Below are 12,645 nucleotides of genomic sequence, written 5' to 3'. Positions count from 1 at the left end.
CTGAGGGGTAAGGGACAGCCCTACAGCTCCCACCACAGGAGGTCCACAGGGCTCCTGCAGGCATTTCTTTGGGTGGTGGTACTGAACTCTGAGGTAGCTCCTCCCTCTGGTTTACAGTCCAGATATTTGGAGTTAAAGGGACAAAGCTGGTAAACGTAGCAGAATCTGAGCAGCACTTCAGCCCCACCTTCTGCAGCCGATGGCTCAACTGAGAGACAAGAAAGACAGACCAGTTATTTTATTCAAAACTTTTAAAAAGTTAATAGACAAAAACTGATAAATTATTCTCATTGCATCAATGAGAGATACATGATGATGGTTTCCTCTTGCCCCCACAATTCGCACCACACAATGATCATGTTCTGTTCCCTACTAGGCCCGTCTTCCTTGGAATCATCCCGATGTAGCAGTCCTGTACCCAACAAGCCATTACACCTTGTCTCGCTAGGTTGTGCACCACAATTATGCTTCACACAGCTGCGACAGGAGCAATTTCAGGGTCTCATCAACATTCTTGGTGACAAGAGAATGTGTCCAATACATCACATATGTCTGCTGTCCTACAGGATAGGCACTGTCACCAAGGCAGACTATGCAAATGATGGACTATTTCAGCACTGCAAGTACTAAGTGAGCCAAGTTGCTACACCGGTTTGGGTGCCTTGCAAACAGCCTTCTGATGAAATGCTGCTGCACCCTCCCCTCAAAAATGAAACCTAGTTCTCAGTCACCCACATTTTCCCTAGAACAAGTCCCGCAGTGTTGGAGCTGTACAGAGGAATCACCTCAAGCGTTCTGTACCACACCCCTGGCCTGGACAAGCCACCCCAACATCGGGCAGCAGCTGTGTCAAGCAGCAGTTGGCTCCAGTACTGGAACCTGTGGTCGCGCATATTGTTACCTTGAGCTCTGTGGTGTTATTTCTCTACACTGAACGCAAGCTATCAACAGACAAATCACTGGGAGACAGCAGAAACAAAAGACTTCAAAACAGATGAGTCAGTAACTGGAAGTGCCTGCAGAAGATTGCTGCTTTCCTTCCATCTCACTGCTACAAACTCACCCCTACATCCTTCCATTAGTTTTAGTTAAAGGCTTTGCGAGACTGAAAAAAGCTATTCAGAGTAGCTTAAAGTACTTCCTGAGGATGGAGGAAAACAGAGTACAAGCAGCAGTTATTTCTAGCACCACAGCTCGGAGGCAAATGGGGTTTTACCCTGTTTTATGCCTTTTTGGGGGCAAAGGGGAACAATGACACACCATAAACAGACATCCCCAACAGCTTACAAAAGCTGCACCCATATCCCTTTGTCATTGGAACTGCAGAATACTATGTTTCTCCCTTCTGCAAGAGCTGAAATATGCTGGCTTGGCTTCAGTTTAGATGCAGTACAATACAAGGCTGTTCCTTCCAGGACCCACACCAATTGCTTCCCTGCACAAGAAAAATATCCACAGGAACAAGCTTTGGTTATAGGGACAAGGGGGAAAAGTTGGTGCTCTTGCAACTGCTGAGCACACAGACATTCAATCTCTTTGTATTCCCCAGCTCAGCTTTTGAGTTCTGCAGAATACCTGAGGACTGGACAGCTTCAGGCTTACAAAGCTCCCTTCTTTTCTGGACTGAAAGGCAGATATGAATATGTATGAAGGAGGCAAGGGGCAAAAGGACATTTTTAAGACAGCATCACTCCCCAACATAACAGATACAAATCTAGTGGTACTGTAGCTCAACGTGCTAGTGCAAAGAGACTAGAGGCAGCTCCTGGACAGTCAGCAGTTTTGTTTCTTCAGGTGCGTGTGATTTTATCTGGAGGCATGAAACCCGTGTCACCCAATGTTCGCAGTGCAACTCTTCCATTCGGCCGGATCACCAAGTGCGTTATACTGCCGTTGTTCAGAGACATGCGCAGCCAGCCTTCCGGGGGGAACTGCAGCGCTCTGGTGAAAAAAATCATTCATTCATCAACAGTTACATCAACGTGCCGCTTGCAGCATCACCTGCTGTTCCAGATAAGGGAGAAAAGAAAACTGTTGGCCATTCTGCAGGTCGCATGCAAATGCTCCAGCAGTCAAGCCCTGGGAAAAATGTTTTTCTTGTACAATTGGTATGAAAATGCAGCTTTGACAACTGGACTGGTGCCCACAATGCAATTGCCTGAGTCGTGCAGATGGGGATGATTATTTCAGACAGGATTAATTCTAATCAACATAAGCCCTAACACAGTCAGGTTGCTGGGAACGTTCTGAGCAGCCTCCTAACAGGATGACAGACAGCACAGGTTCAGGTTAGTCACTGAGCCAGCGGCAGTCCCACAGAACCCCAGAGTTCAGGACAGGTGAGAAGACGGCTCAGCACCACAGTGGGCTCCCCCGCAGAGCACAGGCATCAGTGGCAAACAGCACGCTCCTGGGCACTATTAGGCTTGTGCCTACGGAAGAAATTCCCCACAACTACTTTCCATCAGCTGTACTGACCCCAGAAGGAGCAAAAGAAGTACCTCGGGCTTTTTGCAGAAATACAGTATCGCTGCTAGTCTCCTGCTACCCTGGAATTCCTAACTGAATAGCCTCAGGAGCTCATCAACCATAGTAAACAGCTGGTAGAAATACAAAGTTGTCTCAAACATCTTTTGTATCGGATACTGAGGAATACTTTGGGTTTGGCTCTTATGACAACCTTTTAGAAAGGCTAAGGAATTAAACAGCAGCTAGATTCAAAGGGAATGCTACATGGATCATGTTCAATTGTGATATCAGAAAGCCTGGAATAGAAGGCACAAAAGAGATTTTAAAAAGAAGAGGGAAGAAACAGCAAAGAGAAAAAAGAATACAAGTATTTCCAAAAAAGCCTAGGTAGCGGCAAGATGATATTTTTTAATGCAGGAAAGAATACTCTACCTGATCAATAATTTTAAGTATAGCAGTTTTGAAGAGCTCTAAAGTAGTCCACAGAGCAGACAGGCTAGCTAACTAGCTCAGCTAAATAAAGCTAGCTGAAAATGTTTCAAGTATTGATCAGATTAAAGTTTAATCACATCTGTCCTGCTCAAGAGAAATTATCTTGCAGACAGTGCTTTGTTGAGAAGAGGAATAAAACAGACTCAGCTAACTGGATATAGAGACAGGCAAAGATCCAGAACTGTTTTATCCTTCATGAATAACCTTAATGTTAGCGGAAAGATCCTCTCTCCCCTCTATTCCAATACTGGATGTTACTGCAAAAAACACACTAACACAACCTGAACAAAAAATTCCATTAGTAAAGACTTCCCAAAACTAAATCAATCTAATTCACATCACTTCAAAAAAAAGGTGTCCAGTCACACCTCTGTGTTTTCTTTTCCAATGGTCCACACTGGCACTGTCGTCAGATTCATGGGGGAGAGAAGCTTGTGGTATCAAAGAGACTGTTCAGATGTACAAAAAGGTTTTGAGTCTCACCACTGTAGCCATTTTCACTTTGGAATTAGAATGGAAGTGTTCTCATTTTCAAATTTGTCCTCTACCTGCAAATTAATCCTGTGATGAAGTTGCAGAAGCAGCTGCTCATAATGCAGGCACTTATCTCCAACCACTTCAACCAAGCCACAACACCACACCAGCACATCTAGCTCAGTAGCGCCATACACTGATGCTTCTTCAGTAAAGCTATAACCTCTTAAAGAACACAGATGAACATGCTATTCAACACATACCTGCACACGATATAGCGGATCACATTGGCATGGCAGACAAAGATCTCATAGCTGTCTTCTTCCTGCTTGGCATCAGCTCTATGAATGAAGTTTCGAAAAGCAGCCTCAATTCGAGCTCCATCTTCATAATACTGCTGGTGGCACAGAGTTCAGAATCAAACACAGCTCCGGGAAGCACATGCCACCGCCTGCATTTGCAGAGGGGTGCAACTTCTAAAGAGTTCTTTACAGGGATGCACACTCGAGGCTGAACAAATACTTAAGGACTGTAAGTTATTTTAACTGTTTTATGTGCATTATGGGAGGAAAAGAGCATGCAGTTAACCCAGGTATGTGATGAAAGGCATCAGTTCAGACACTGCAAGTTATCACTACAGTCTATATAAAGTATATTAAAAAAAAGGAAAAAACAAAAGAAATTTAAAAATTTTCAAAAAACAACACAAAAACTTTGGGTAAAAATTTACCACAGCTTCTGGTTTCCAATGAGAGACTGGAGGGTCTGGCTCTATGGGTGCTCCCTCTCTCAGCAGATCAGTACTGATTTTTTTTACTCCTGAAATATTAAATATACATTCAGAAAGGAGCTATTACTTCACATGCCACTGCAAACAGACCCACAACTCTACAATCTATAGATTTTTCATACTCTTTATCCAGGGAAGTCCCCCCTCCCCATCCTGAAGACTGTCTTAGCCTACACGCTTCCTGTCACAGTGTGTGAATCTCACCAACATAACTGTTTTGTCATCAGCAAGTTGAAGTTTATTCCAACTCCAGACCAGCCTGGCACAGCAAGCTGAGTATTACCTGTCTGCTGCACTTTGAAGAAATGCAGTCGCAAGGATGACAATAAGCTGTATGTCAGTTAATGCTTACTGCTAATTAACGCCAATTAATGTTAATCCTACACTTTTGATATTTAATATTTAGAGTAATATTTTAATCTCTTACTTTGAAGAGGGAAAAATGGTTTAGGCAGGAAGGTGTTTTGGAGTTGGGTGGTATTTGGGTTTTTTTGTTCTCTTGGTTTGGGGTTTTTTTTGAAGGAGCACATTTAAGAAAACACAGAAGAGCTAAAAACTGACTTTCAGCTTGTCATCTCTGATTATCTGCTAAAATACCAGACCGAATTATCTGTAGTCAAATATCTTTAGTTTAGATTCTGGTATGTCCGATCAGCAGGAAAAATAACGAAGCAGCAGCAATGAAACCCCAAACACAACAATCCCCAGACCCTGTAGGAAAAAAGCAGCCCCCCCACATTAGAAGATCCCTACACCTTTGAGTACACCACGTCTTCTCTTCCCCTGCAAACAGGACAGCGCAGCCAGAAGAAGGGCCTGTTCACTAGCACAGAAAACATCAAGAACTGGAGTTTACAATCCTCTCCTTGCTCCTGCCCCCTGAGACTGAGGACTAATAAGCAATCCTGATGACCTGTGGCAGCTTTTGCTTCACAAAACATATTGGGAAGCGCAACCAGCACAGCTCTCCTACACAGTAGTACATATGGGCAAGCAGCTGGCCACTCTGAGAGGCACACCCCTCTTGGAGGGACGAACCAGATACAAGCAGAATCAAGGTCATTATAATGTTTCTTTATAGACATATTCACAGAAGGCTGGAAGTTGGCTAAATAACATCTCAACCTTAAGGACAAACTTAGAATGCTATTTGAAACAGTTTTAAGGATCAGCAGAAAATAGAAAATTAAGCGAAGCCACTTACCTGGGAGATGCTTGCTTATAATTTCAGTTGTTTCAGTTGCTCTAGTCATGGAGGAGTGGATAATCTGATCAAATTTTAATCCCAAACTTGCCAGCCTATGCCCAGTCAGTTCAGCCTGCTCTCGACCTTAAAAATGATAGTCATTATATAAATTGGTGACATTCGGGGAAGCACTCATGCAAACCACCAAAAAAGTTATCCAGTAGACATAATAGGTCTCTATCAATGTCAGTTTTTTTCCTTTCAAAAACTAACCGGAAAACATTTTTACCAGAGTCACTGCTTATTCAAGTGAACCTTATTGGCTGGACAATTTCAAGTCATACTTCCATCAGCATAGTTGGGGTTGTTTGAACACCCCACCACCTCAAAAAAACATATTGAACTTATTCAGAGACTTCCACTAAAGCATTTGATACCCTGGCTGGCCCCATCCGAAGGGAGCCACTTGCGATAAAAGACAGTGCTGACCCAAGCATCTGCCATCTCCGTGTTTAGGGCGCACAGAAGAGGAGGCTCTATCAAACAGATCCACTCAGACCTGATGCTGCATTTTTCATAAAGACAGTATCATCGTGGAACAGTGAACAGTTCAGAACCACAGCACTTAGTTATCCTAGGGAAGGCTTTATTACATCTTTCAGGTAGGCAGGTGAAAAGAAATGGGACAGTTAAAGTAACTTACCCAGGCAGAGGATAAGGCAGGATTAAGATTGCACTTTGTTACTACCTTAAGATAGCACGTTAGTCTTGAAATTAGCATTTCACCCCTGTTTGCACACTGGTGATAAGGCTTGGTGCAGGAAAGACGTTTATACTAAACGTTTGACACCAAACCTCCAGAACCTCGAGCAGCAATGCACAACAGTAATTCTTCCCCCATCAAAGCAGTGTTGGTGTACATATGATCAGGAAAGCATCCACTTCTTTTTAACTACACAGTTAAAATAATATAATTAACATCACTCTCCTGGGTTGAAAACTGGTTGGATGGCCGGGCCCAGAGAGTGGTGGTCAATGGAGTTAACTCCAGCTGGAGGCCAGTCACAAGTGGAGTTCCTCAGGGCTCGGTACTGGGTCCAGCTCTGTTCAATGTCTTTATCAATGACCTGGATGAAGGCATTGAGTGCACCCTCAGCAAGTTTGCAGATGACACTAAGCTGGGAGGAAGTGTCGACCTGCTGGAGGGTAGGGAGGCTCTGCAAAGGGATCTGAACAGGCTGGACTGCTGGGCTGAGACCAATGGCATGAGGTTTAACAAGGCCAAATGCCGGGTCCTGCACTTGGGGCACAACAACCCTATGCAGCGCTACAGACTGGGGGAAGAATGGCTGGAGAGCTGCACGGAAGAAAAGGACCTGGGGGTGCTGGTTGACAGCCGACTGAACATGAGCCAGCAGTGTGCCCAGGTGGCCAAGAAGGCCAATGGCATCTTGGCTTGTATCAGAAATGGGGTCACCAGCAGGTCCAGGGAGGTTATTCTCCCTCTGTACTCAGCACTGGTGAGACCGCACCTTGAATACTGTGTTCAGTTCTGGACAGCTCTCCACAAGAAGGATGTTGAGGCTCTGGAGCGTGTCCAGAGAAGAGCAACAAAGCTGGTAAGGGGGCTGGAGAACAAGTCTTACGAGGAGCGGCTGAGAGTGCTGGGGGTGTTTAGCCTGGAGAAGAGGAGGCTGAGGGGAGACCTTATTACTCTCTACAACTACCTGAAAGGAGGTTGTGGAGAGGAGGGAGCTGGGCTCTTCTCCCAAGTGACAGGGGACAGGACAAGAGGGAATGGCCTGAAGCTCCGTCAGGGGAGGTTCAGGTTGGATATCAGAAAAAAATTCTTCACAGTAAGAGTCATTAGGCACTGGAACAGCTGCCCAGGGAGGTGGTCGAGTCGCCTTCCCTGGAGGTGTTTAAGGAACGGGTGGATGAAATGCTGAGGGACATGGTTTAGGGAGTGTTAGGAATGGTTGGACTCGATGATCCAATGGGTCCTTTCCAACCTTGTGATTCTGTGATTCTGTGATCTAAGACCCAGTCACAAGACCAATGAATTAAGATTAACACAGACAGAAGTTATCATTTCCTGTGACCGATTAGCAGCACCCCAGAAACAGTGCTTAGGAGCAAAAGTGAAATGTATTTAATTATAAATCAGGAGTAATCTTTTTTATACACTGGCAAATTCACTAACAGAAACACAAGCCACTCTGAAGAGAAATCTATCCCAAAGTCAGTCATGGAGCTAAGTTTAAAAGCCTCAGCCCTGAGGAATTATGCCAACCAGCATGAAAATTTCCTCAAGCAACCTTAAGATAATTGGGAATGTCCTTTGTGAGGTTTGGATTTAGAAGATCAAAAATGGAAAAAAAACCACACTTAATCATGACATCTTTCTGCCACAAAGGATCCAGAAAATGGATTAATGTTTGGTAGTCAGATCCAGAAGACAGCCAAGTGCTGACCTGTACACGTGAAAAACAGTTTTCTCAACATGCAAAGTACAATGCTTCTAGTAATACATACCAAGGGGGGTCAGAGTTCTATCTTTGTCAGCCCGGCCATCCAAATTATACTGAGAATGACGGATAAGGAATATGTGCCTGGTGGCTTTTGCTTTGCAGTGATCTAACCGTGAGGCAAGTTCCTCTTCCCCAGTTTCTTCATTCTTCTTTTTGAGGTTGATAAGAGCTAGTGGTTCACGTCTAAACAAACACATTTCAAAGGTCATTTTTAGACAGAGGAGACTAAAAGGCAGAGGAATTCTAAGATGGGTGGTCTTGCCTTAGTTCTACAGCTGAAGTACTAAAATTGACTATTTAGCCAATTATAGCACAAACCTGATTAAAAATATTGTGTGAGAGCTATAAAAAGAAAACTATAAATAAAAGCCTGCATTAAAGAAAGAAAAGTTGATGCTGTAGGTTAAAAGGTATAACTGACACAGACATATTTGATGACAGCCACCTCTCTATTAATTCTTGTGGAAAAAAGCCACAACAGAAAAGGTGAAATCCCAATGTAAATAGATGGCACACACTAAAACATACAGAAGCTAAGGCCTGCCTGGACAAGATTGTAAACACCAGCAGAGACTTTATATTTGAAGTGCTGTTGATTCGACAGTTGCTTAGGACTGTCACCCACTGCCAGTCACGGGAACAACGGTAGGGGTTTTGACAAGGAAAAGTAACTATGAATGACACCCAGGAAAAGAGGAGGATGTGCTGATTGATAAGGAAAGAAGGAACATGTTCCATATCTAAAAGGCCCTGCAATAACATCTACAAATTTCGCATTTATCAATCACATTTACATCAAATGACTAAACTCCCACACCCAACAATACCCTGAAAAGAGTCCAACCTTCTGCAGCGCACACTGAGAACTATTTTGTGCTTTAAGCTATGTCACACCTGGTCTTCTTTCCAGTAGGACTATTTTATTTTTCAGCCTGGTCTGTTTATTTATCCTTTTATCTTTTCCATCACTCCCTCCCCTCATGCCACTTCAATCTTTCTTCCATGTCGTCACACTGCATCCCAGTTTCCCCTGCAGGCCATCACCTTTCCTCCTGCACACCCAAGACCGCAGCTGGACAGAACTTTGATAAAATGCAATGGCAACGTCAGGGACCATCTTTATACCTAATTAAAGCAAAAGCAGCACTTAATCCATCACCACGCCCTTTCTATCTTTCTTCCAGGATGCCACATGTGTCACTATAACCTACCAGCCAGCCTCACAAATTTTAATTCTTGAAACATACTTTGAAATCCAGGTATTTGTACTTTTCTTTCTAACTAACAAAACTATTTGCAAGAACCACGCAGAAAATACAGGAAGGTACCTCAAGCCCAGAAATTCAGAAAATAATTCAAAGGTTTCTTCACCCCTCCCACACCAAGCTTTCCAGTTAAGAGAAGTTTCATTAGAACAGCTAGAAGGTAAAGTATTTTACATGAATGAAACTATATCTAGTCTTCTCCAAGATCTGAGATGGACAGTTTCTGTGCAAGTGGCACAGACCACTGCAACATCCCAGGTTGCTAGACCGACAGGAAGTCTGAAAACAAGGTACTTGCATTCTTTTGTTTCAAACTTGCAAAGCCATCAGTTGTTAAAAATGCTGTAATATCTGGTTATTTGCTCACAACTTGACATTGTAAATCATTCCCCATTATCCCCCGAAAAAGAAGTGGTCAGATACTTCGTAGAGTTACGAGTTTTACATGTTAAGTGCTTCTGGCAACACCATCCAAAGATCAAAATTAAGACCTCAACCAGGCATGGCCAAAGCCACACCACACCAACTGCTGGGCACCGAGGAGCAGAACATGAAAACTGATCTGTGATAATGTATTTACATATGGCACTTCCACTATTTGCACATGATGGTGAATGGTGACAGGGAATACCATCTTTAACTGGTATTAAGTGTTATCCAGCTGTATTTGTTCAGGCAATGGTGACAGGTACGCCAATTACAGCACAGTTTCTACTTCCTGAACTGGGTATTAAAAATTCCAAGAAAAAGTCACATGAGTCTGAAAAAACTTCAGAATCCCTGAAGAACACCGACCATTCAGCAGAACCAGAAAGGCCACGATCTGCAGTTAACCTCCCTCAATGTAACTCTGTAACCAGGTATAACCTTTCTTAAATACAGGTTTGTTTTTATAATTAGGGGGTACACAGCCCTATTTACGTGCGTATTTGATTCTCAAAAAATCAAACCAGGATGTATTACACAATAAAAATCTGTTCATGCTTAAGTTTGGATTTACTCTGATTAAACCAGAGCCTGCCATAAGTCTCCCTAGGGGAGATAATTCTACAGCCAGGAGCAAAATAAGCCAAAGCTCAATACCAATATCCGCACATTCTAATTTAAGAACCAGAAAAAATGCAGTTAACCCTTGGGTGAACGTATTCTGACGCTATGAAGAACGCCACTAAGGCAGGTTCAAGGCGCCACCGCCTTCAAGTGGGCTGAAGAACTCCGCCCGTCTCCTCCAGGTGCTTCGCATCCACGGGGCGCCGCCACCGACCAGAAACGGCTCTGTGCAGGCAGCCCCGAGGCGGGGCTCGCACCGCGCTGGGAACACCGAGGCCGCCCCGAGGCTCTGCGCCCCCGCTGAGGGCGGGCACGGACACCCCGGGAAGCAGCGAAGGCTCAGAGCACGCGGGAGCGACTTCCAGGAACGTTCAGGAATGGCAGCTCCGCACCGACACCTCCGGGGGTGCTGGGGGGGCCGGCTGCAGGCAGACCCCTGCCTCCGCCCGCAGCCCCCAGGCCCAGAAGGGCGCCCACCCCCTGCAGCCCCCGAGCCCAGAAGGGCGCCCAGCCCGCTCCCCATCGGGGCTGCCCCCCCCCCCCAGCCCTCATTCCCCAGAGGCTGCCCACCAGCCCACAGCCCGCACAACGCCCAGAATGGCGCCGACTCCCCACAGCCGCTTCCCCCCCAGGGCCGCCCCCCCCGCAGCCCCTCGCCCCCCAAAGGGCCCCACCCCCTACAGTCCCCGCCCCTCAGAGGGCGCCCATCCTCGCAGCCCATCAGGGCCGCCCCCCCCAGCCCTCGCCCCCGGAGGGACGCCCAACTCTCCGCAGCCCCCTCAGCTCCCAGGGGGGCGCCCCCCCCTCGTACCGGTCCCAGTTGCTGTCCCAGAAACCGCCGGTGCCGGCGGGTCTCTCGATCCACCCCGGGGCCGCCGGGCAGGAGGCTGCGGGCGGCAGCAGCAGCAACCCGGGCGGCGCGGCGGGGGGCGCGGCGGGGGCGGCAACCCCCGGCCGCGGCTCGCTGTCTCGGCCCGGCTGCTTGCCCACGACGACGGCGGAGAAGAGGACGGAGCCGCCGGCCAGCCCGCAGGCGGCGAGCGCCAAGGCGCGGCGGAACGACATGGCGCGCGCGCTGCCCGCGTGCCCGCCCGTGCCCCGCGCCGCCCGCGCGCCACGCCCCGGACGGAGCGCCGCGTGGGGCAAGAGACCTCCGCGAGCGCGCGCCCCGGCCGGCCCCCGCGCGGCGGAGCTCCGCCTGCAGGGAGGCGGTGGCGCCTGCGGGGCCGGCGCGGGACGAGACCTTTCGAGAACGTCGAGTGGACCTCGCACCGCCGAGTTACCGCTAAAACCCCGTCCCTGAGCGCCGCGCCCACGTGGCTTTTAAATCCTCTCAGGATTTAAAGCTGGTCCAGTGACTCCAGCGCTGCCCTGGGCAGCCACTCCTGCGAAGAAATTTTTTCTGAAGATAGCCAATCTAAACCTCCCCTGGAGCAACTTAAGGCCGTTTCCCCTCCCCCCCATCGGTTGTTACCTGGGGGAGAGACCAGCCGGGCCTCACCACAACCTCCTTTCCTTACCATGAGGTCTCCCCTCAGCCCGCTCCCCAGCTCCGTTCCCTGGACGCACTCCAGCCTCTCAATGTCATTCTTGCACTGAGGGGTCCAAAACTGACCCCAGTATTCAGGGTGCAGCCTCCCCAGTGCTGAGCACGGGGGCGCGATGCCTCCCCAGTCCTGCTGGCCTCGCGATTTCTGACACAAGCCAGGATGCCGCTGGCTGTCTTGCCCACTTGGGCACACCGCTGGCTCGTGTTCAGCTGACATCCCCAGGTCCTTTCCTGGCCAGGCAGCTTTCCTCCACCCTCCTCACAAAGTGCCATTGTGAGTGCTCTCTGGCACCAATAAGGAGGGCACAACTCTCATGGGTAACACGTGCATCATACATGGCTACAAGGCCTGAGCTGGCGTCTGTAGGAATCAGACTCACGCTTGGCATTGGCTTTGGGTTCCTGGCATTGGAAACAATGAGCCAGGGTTTGGGGAGACACACAAGCGGTGTCAGCAGAGCGGGCTGCCTGACACCAGGGCTTGCTGCTCCCGTCCCACCTCGTACAAACAGCAGCGTGTGCCCTCTCTTCCCTGAGTGCAGCTCCTCACTTCACAAGTCTTTTCGGAAGCCGGAGATCTCTGTAGCTGCACAGCATGACCTTCTGCAGAAGAGACTATGTGGTCCAACTGGAGCATTAATTACCAGGAGATGAGCAGTGGTGCTGCCTTTAACAACCTTACACACAGAGCCATGGGAAAGAGAAGCAGAACAGAGCACCTTTTTCTGATATCTGAAATTCATCACTGTTTTTCTACTTGTTAAATGCAGCATGTTGCAAATGCTGACAAAATTATATTGAATTTGAGTCTTAGGATGCTGACAGATTGTACAGATGCC

General features: G+C 47.5%; 2 protein-coding genes across 9 annotated transcripts in view; both read right to left on the bottom strand.

The window, feature by feature from the left end:
* Positions 1 to 302: 302 nt before the first annotated feature.
* Positions 303 to 11,388, bottom strand: PGAM5 (PGAM family member 5, mitochondrial serine/threonine protein phosphatase). Of its 2 annotated transcripts, none has more exons than XM_054082482.1 (6): positions 11,069 to 11,388; positions 7,947 to 8,125; positions 5,430 to 5,555; positions 4,166 to 4,254; positions 3,699 to 3,829; positions 303 to 1,941 (listed from the first exon to the last, which is right to left on the bottom strand). In XM_054082482.1, the coding sequence occupies exons 1-6, from the start codon at positions 11,320 to 11,322 to the stop codon at positions 1,791 to 1,793; spliced, it is 930 nt and encodes a 309-aa protein (XP_053938457.1). In that variant the 5' UTR covers positions 11,323 to 11,388; the 3' UTR covers positions 303 to 1,790. The 2 variants fall into 2 exon arrangements, with proteins under 2 accessions (XP_053938457.1, XP_053938456.1); XM_054082481.1 differs by having other exon boundaries at positions 304 to 1,941; positions 3,699 to 3,832; positions 11,069 to 11,387.
* The window catches only part of ZDHHC8 (zinc finger DHHC-type palmitoyltransferase 8), a 132,443-nt gene continuing 127,782 nt past the window's right edge, over positions 7,985 to 12,645 (bottom strand). For 6 of the 7 annotated variants that reach the window (XM_054082474.1, XM_054082476.1, XM_054082477.1 and 3 more), the window contains one exon: positions 7,985 to 8,125. The gene's annotated coding sequence lies outside the window, so the exon portion shown is untranslated. The remainder of the gene's footprint in view (positions 8,126 to 12,645) is intronic. The other variant, XM_054082475.1, reaches the window with a different exon arrangement.

Source organism: Cuculus canorus, chromosome 17 (assembly GCF_017976375.1).
Source record: "Cuculus canorus isolate bCucCan1 chromosome 17, bCucCan1.pri, whole genome shotgun sequence".
In the NCBI taxonomy this organism is placed as follows: Eukaryota; Metazoa; Chordata; class Aves; order Cuculiformes; family Cuculidae; genus Cuculus; species Cuculus canorus.
This window is presented reverse-complemented; position numbering and strand designations above follow the sequence as displayed.

What these genes read in the sequence shown, in the direction of transcription:
- PGAM5 (XM_054082481.1), bottom strand. Translation starts at nt 11,322, where the DNA reads ATGTCGTTCCGCCGCGCCTTGGCGCTCGCCGCCTGCGGGCTGGCCGGC. An exon ending in TAGAACTCTGACCCCCCTTG is followed by an intron (nt 5,556 to 7,946) that starts GTATGTATTACT and finishes ATCATTTTTAAG; the next exon opens with GTCGAGAGCAGGCTGAACTG. An exon ending in ATTGGAAACCAGAAGCTGTG is followed by an intron (nt 3,833 to 4,165) that starts GTAAATTTTTAC and finishes CTGTGCCACCAG; the next exon opens with CAGTATTATGAAGATGGAGC.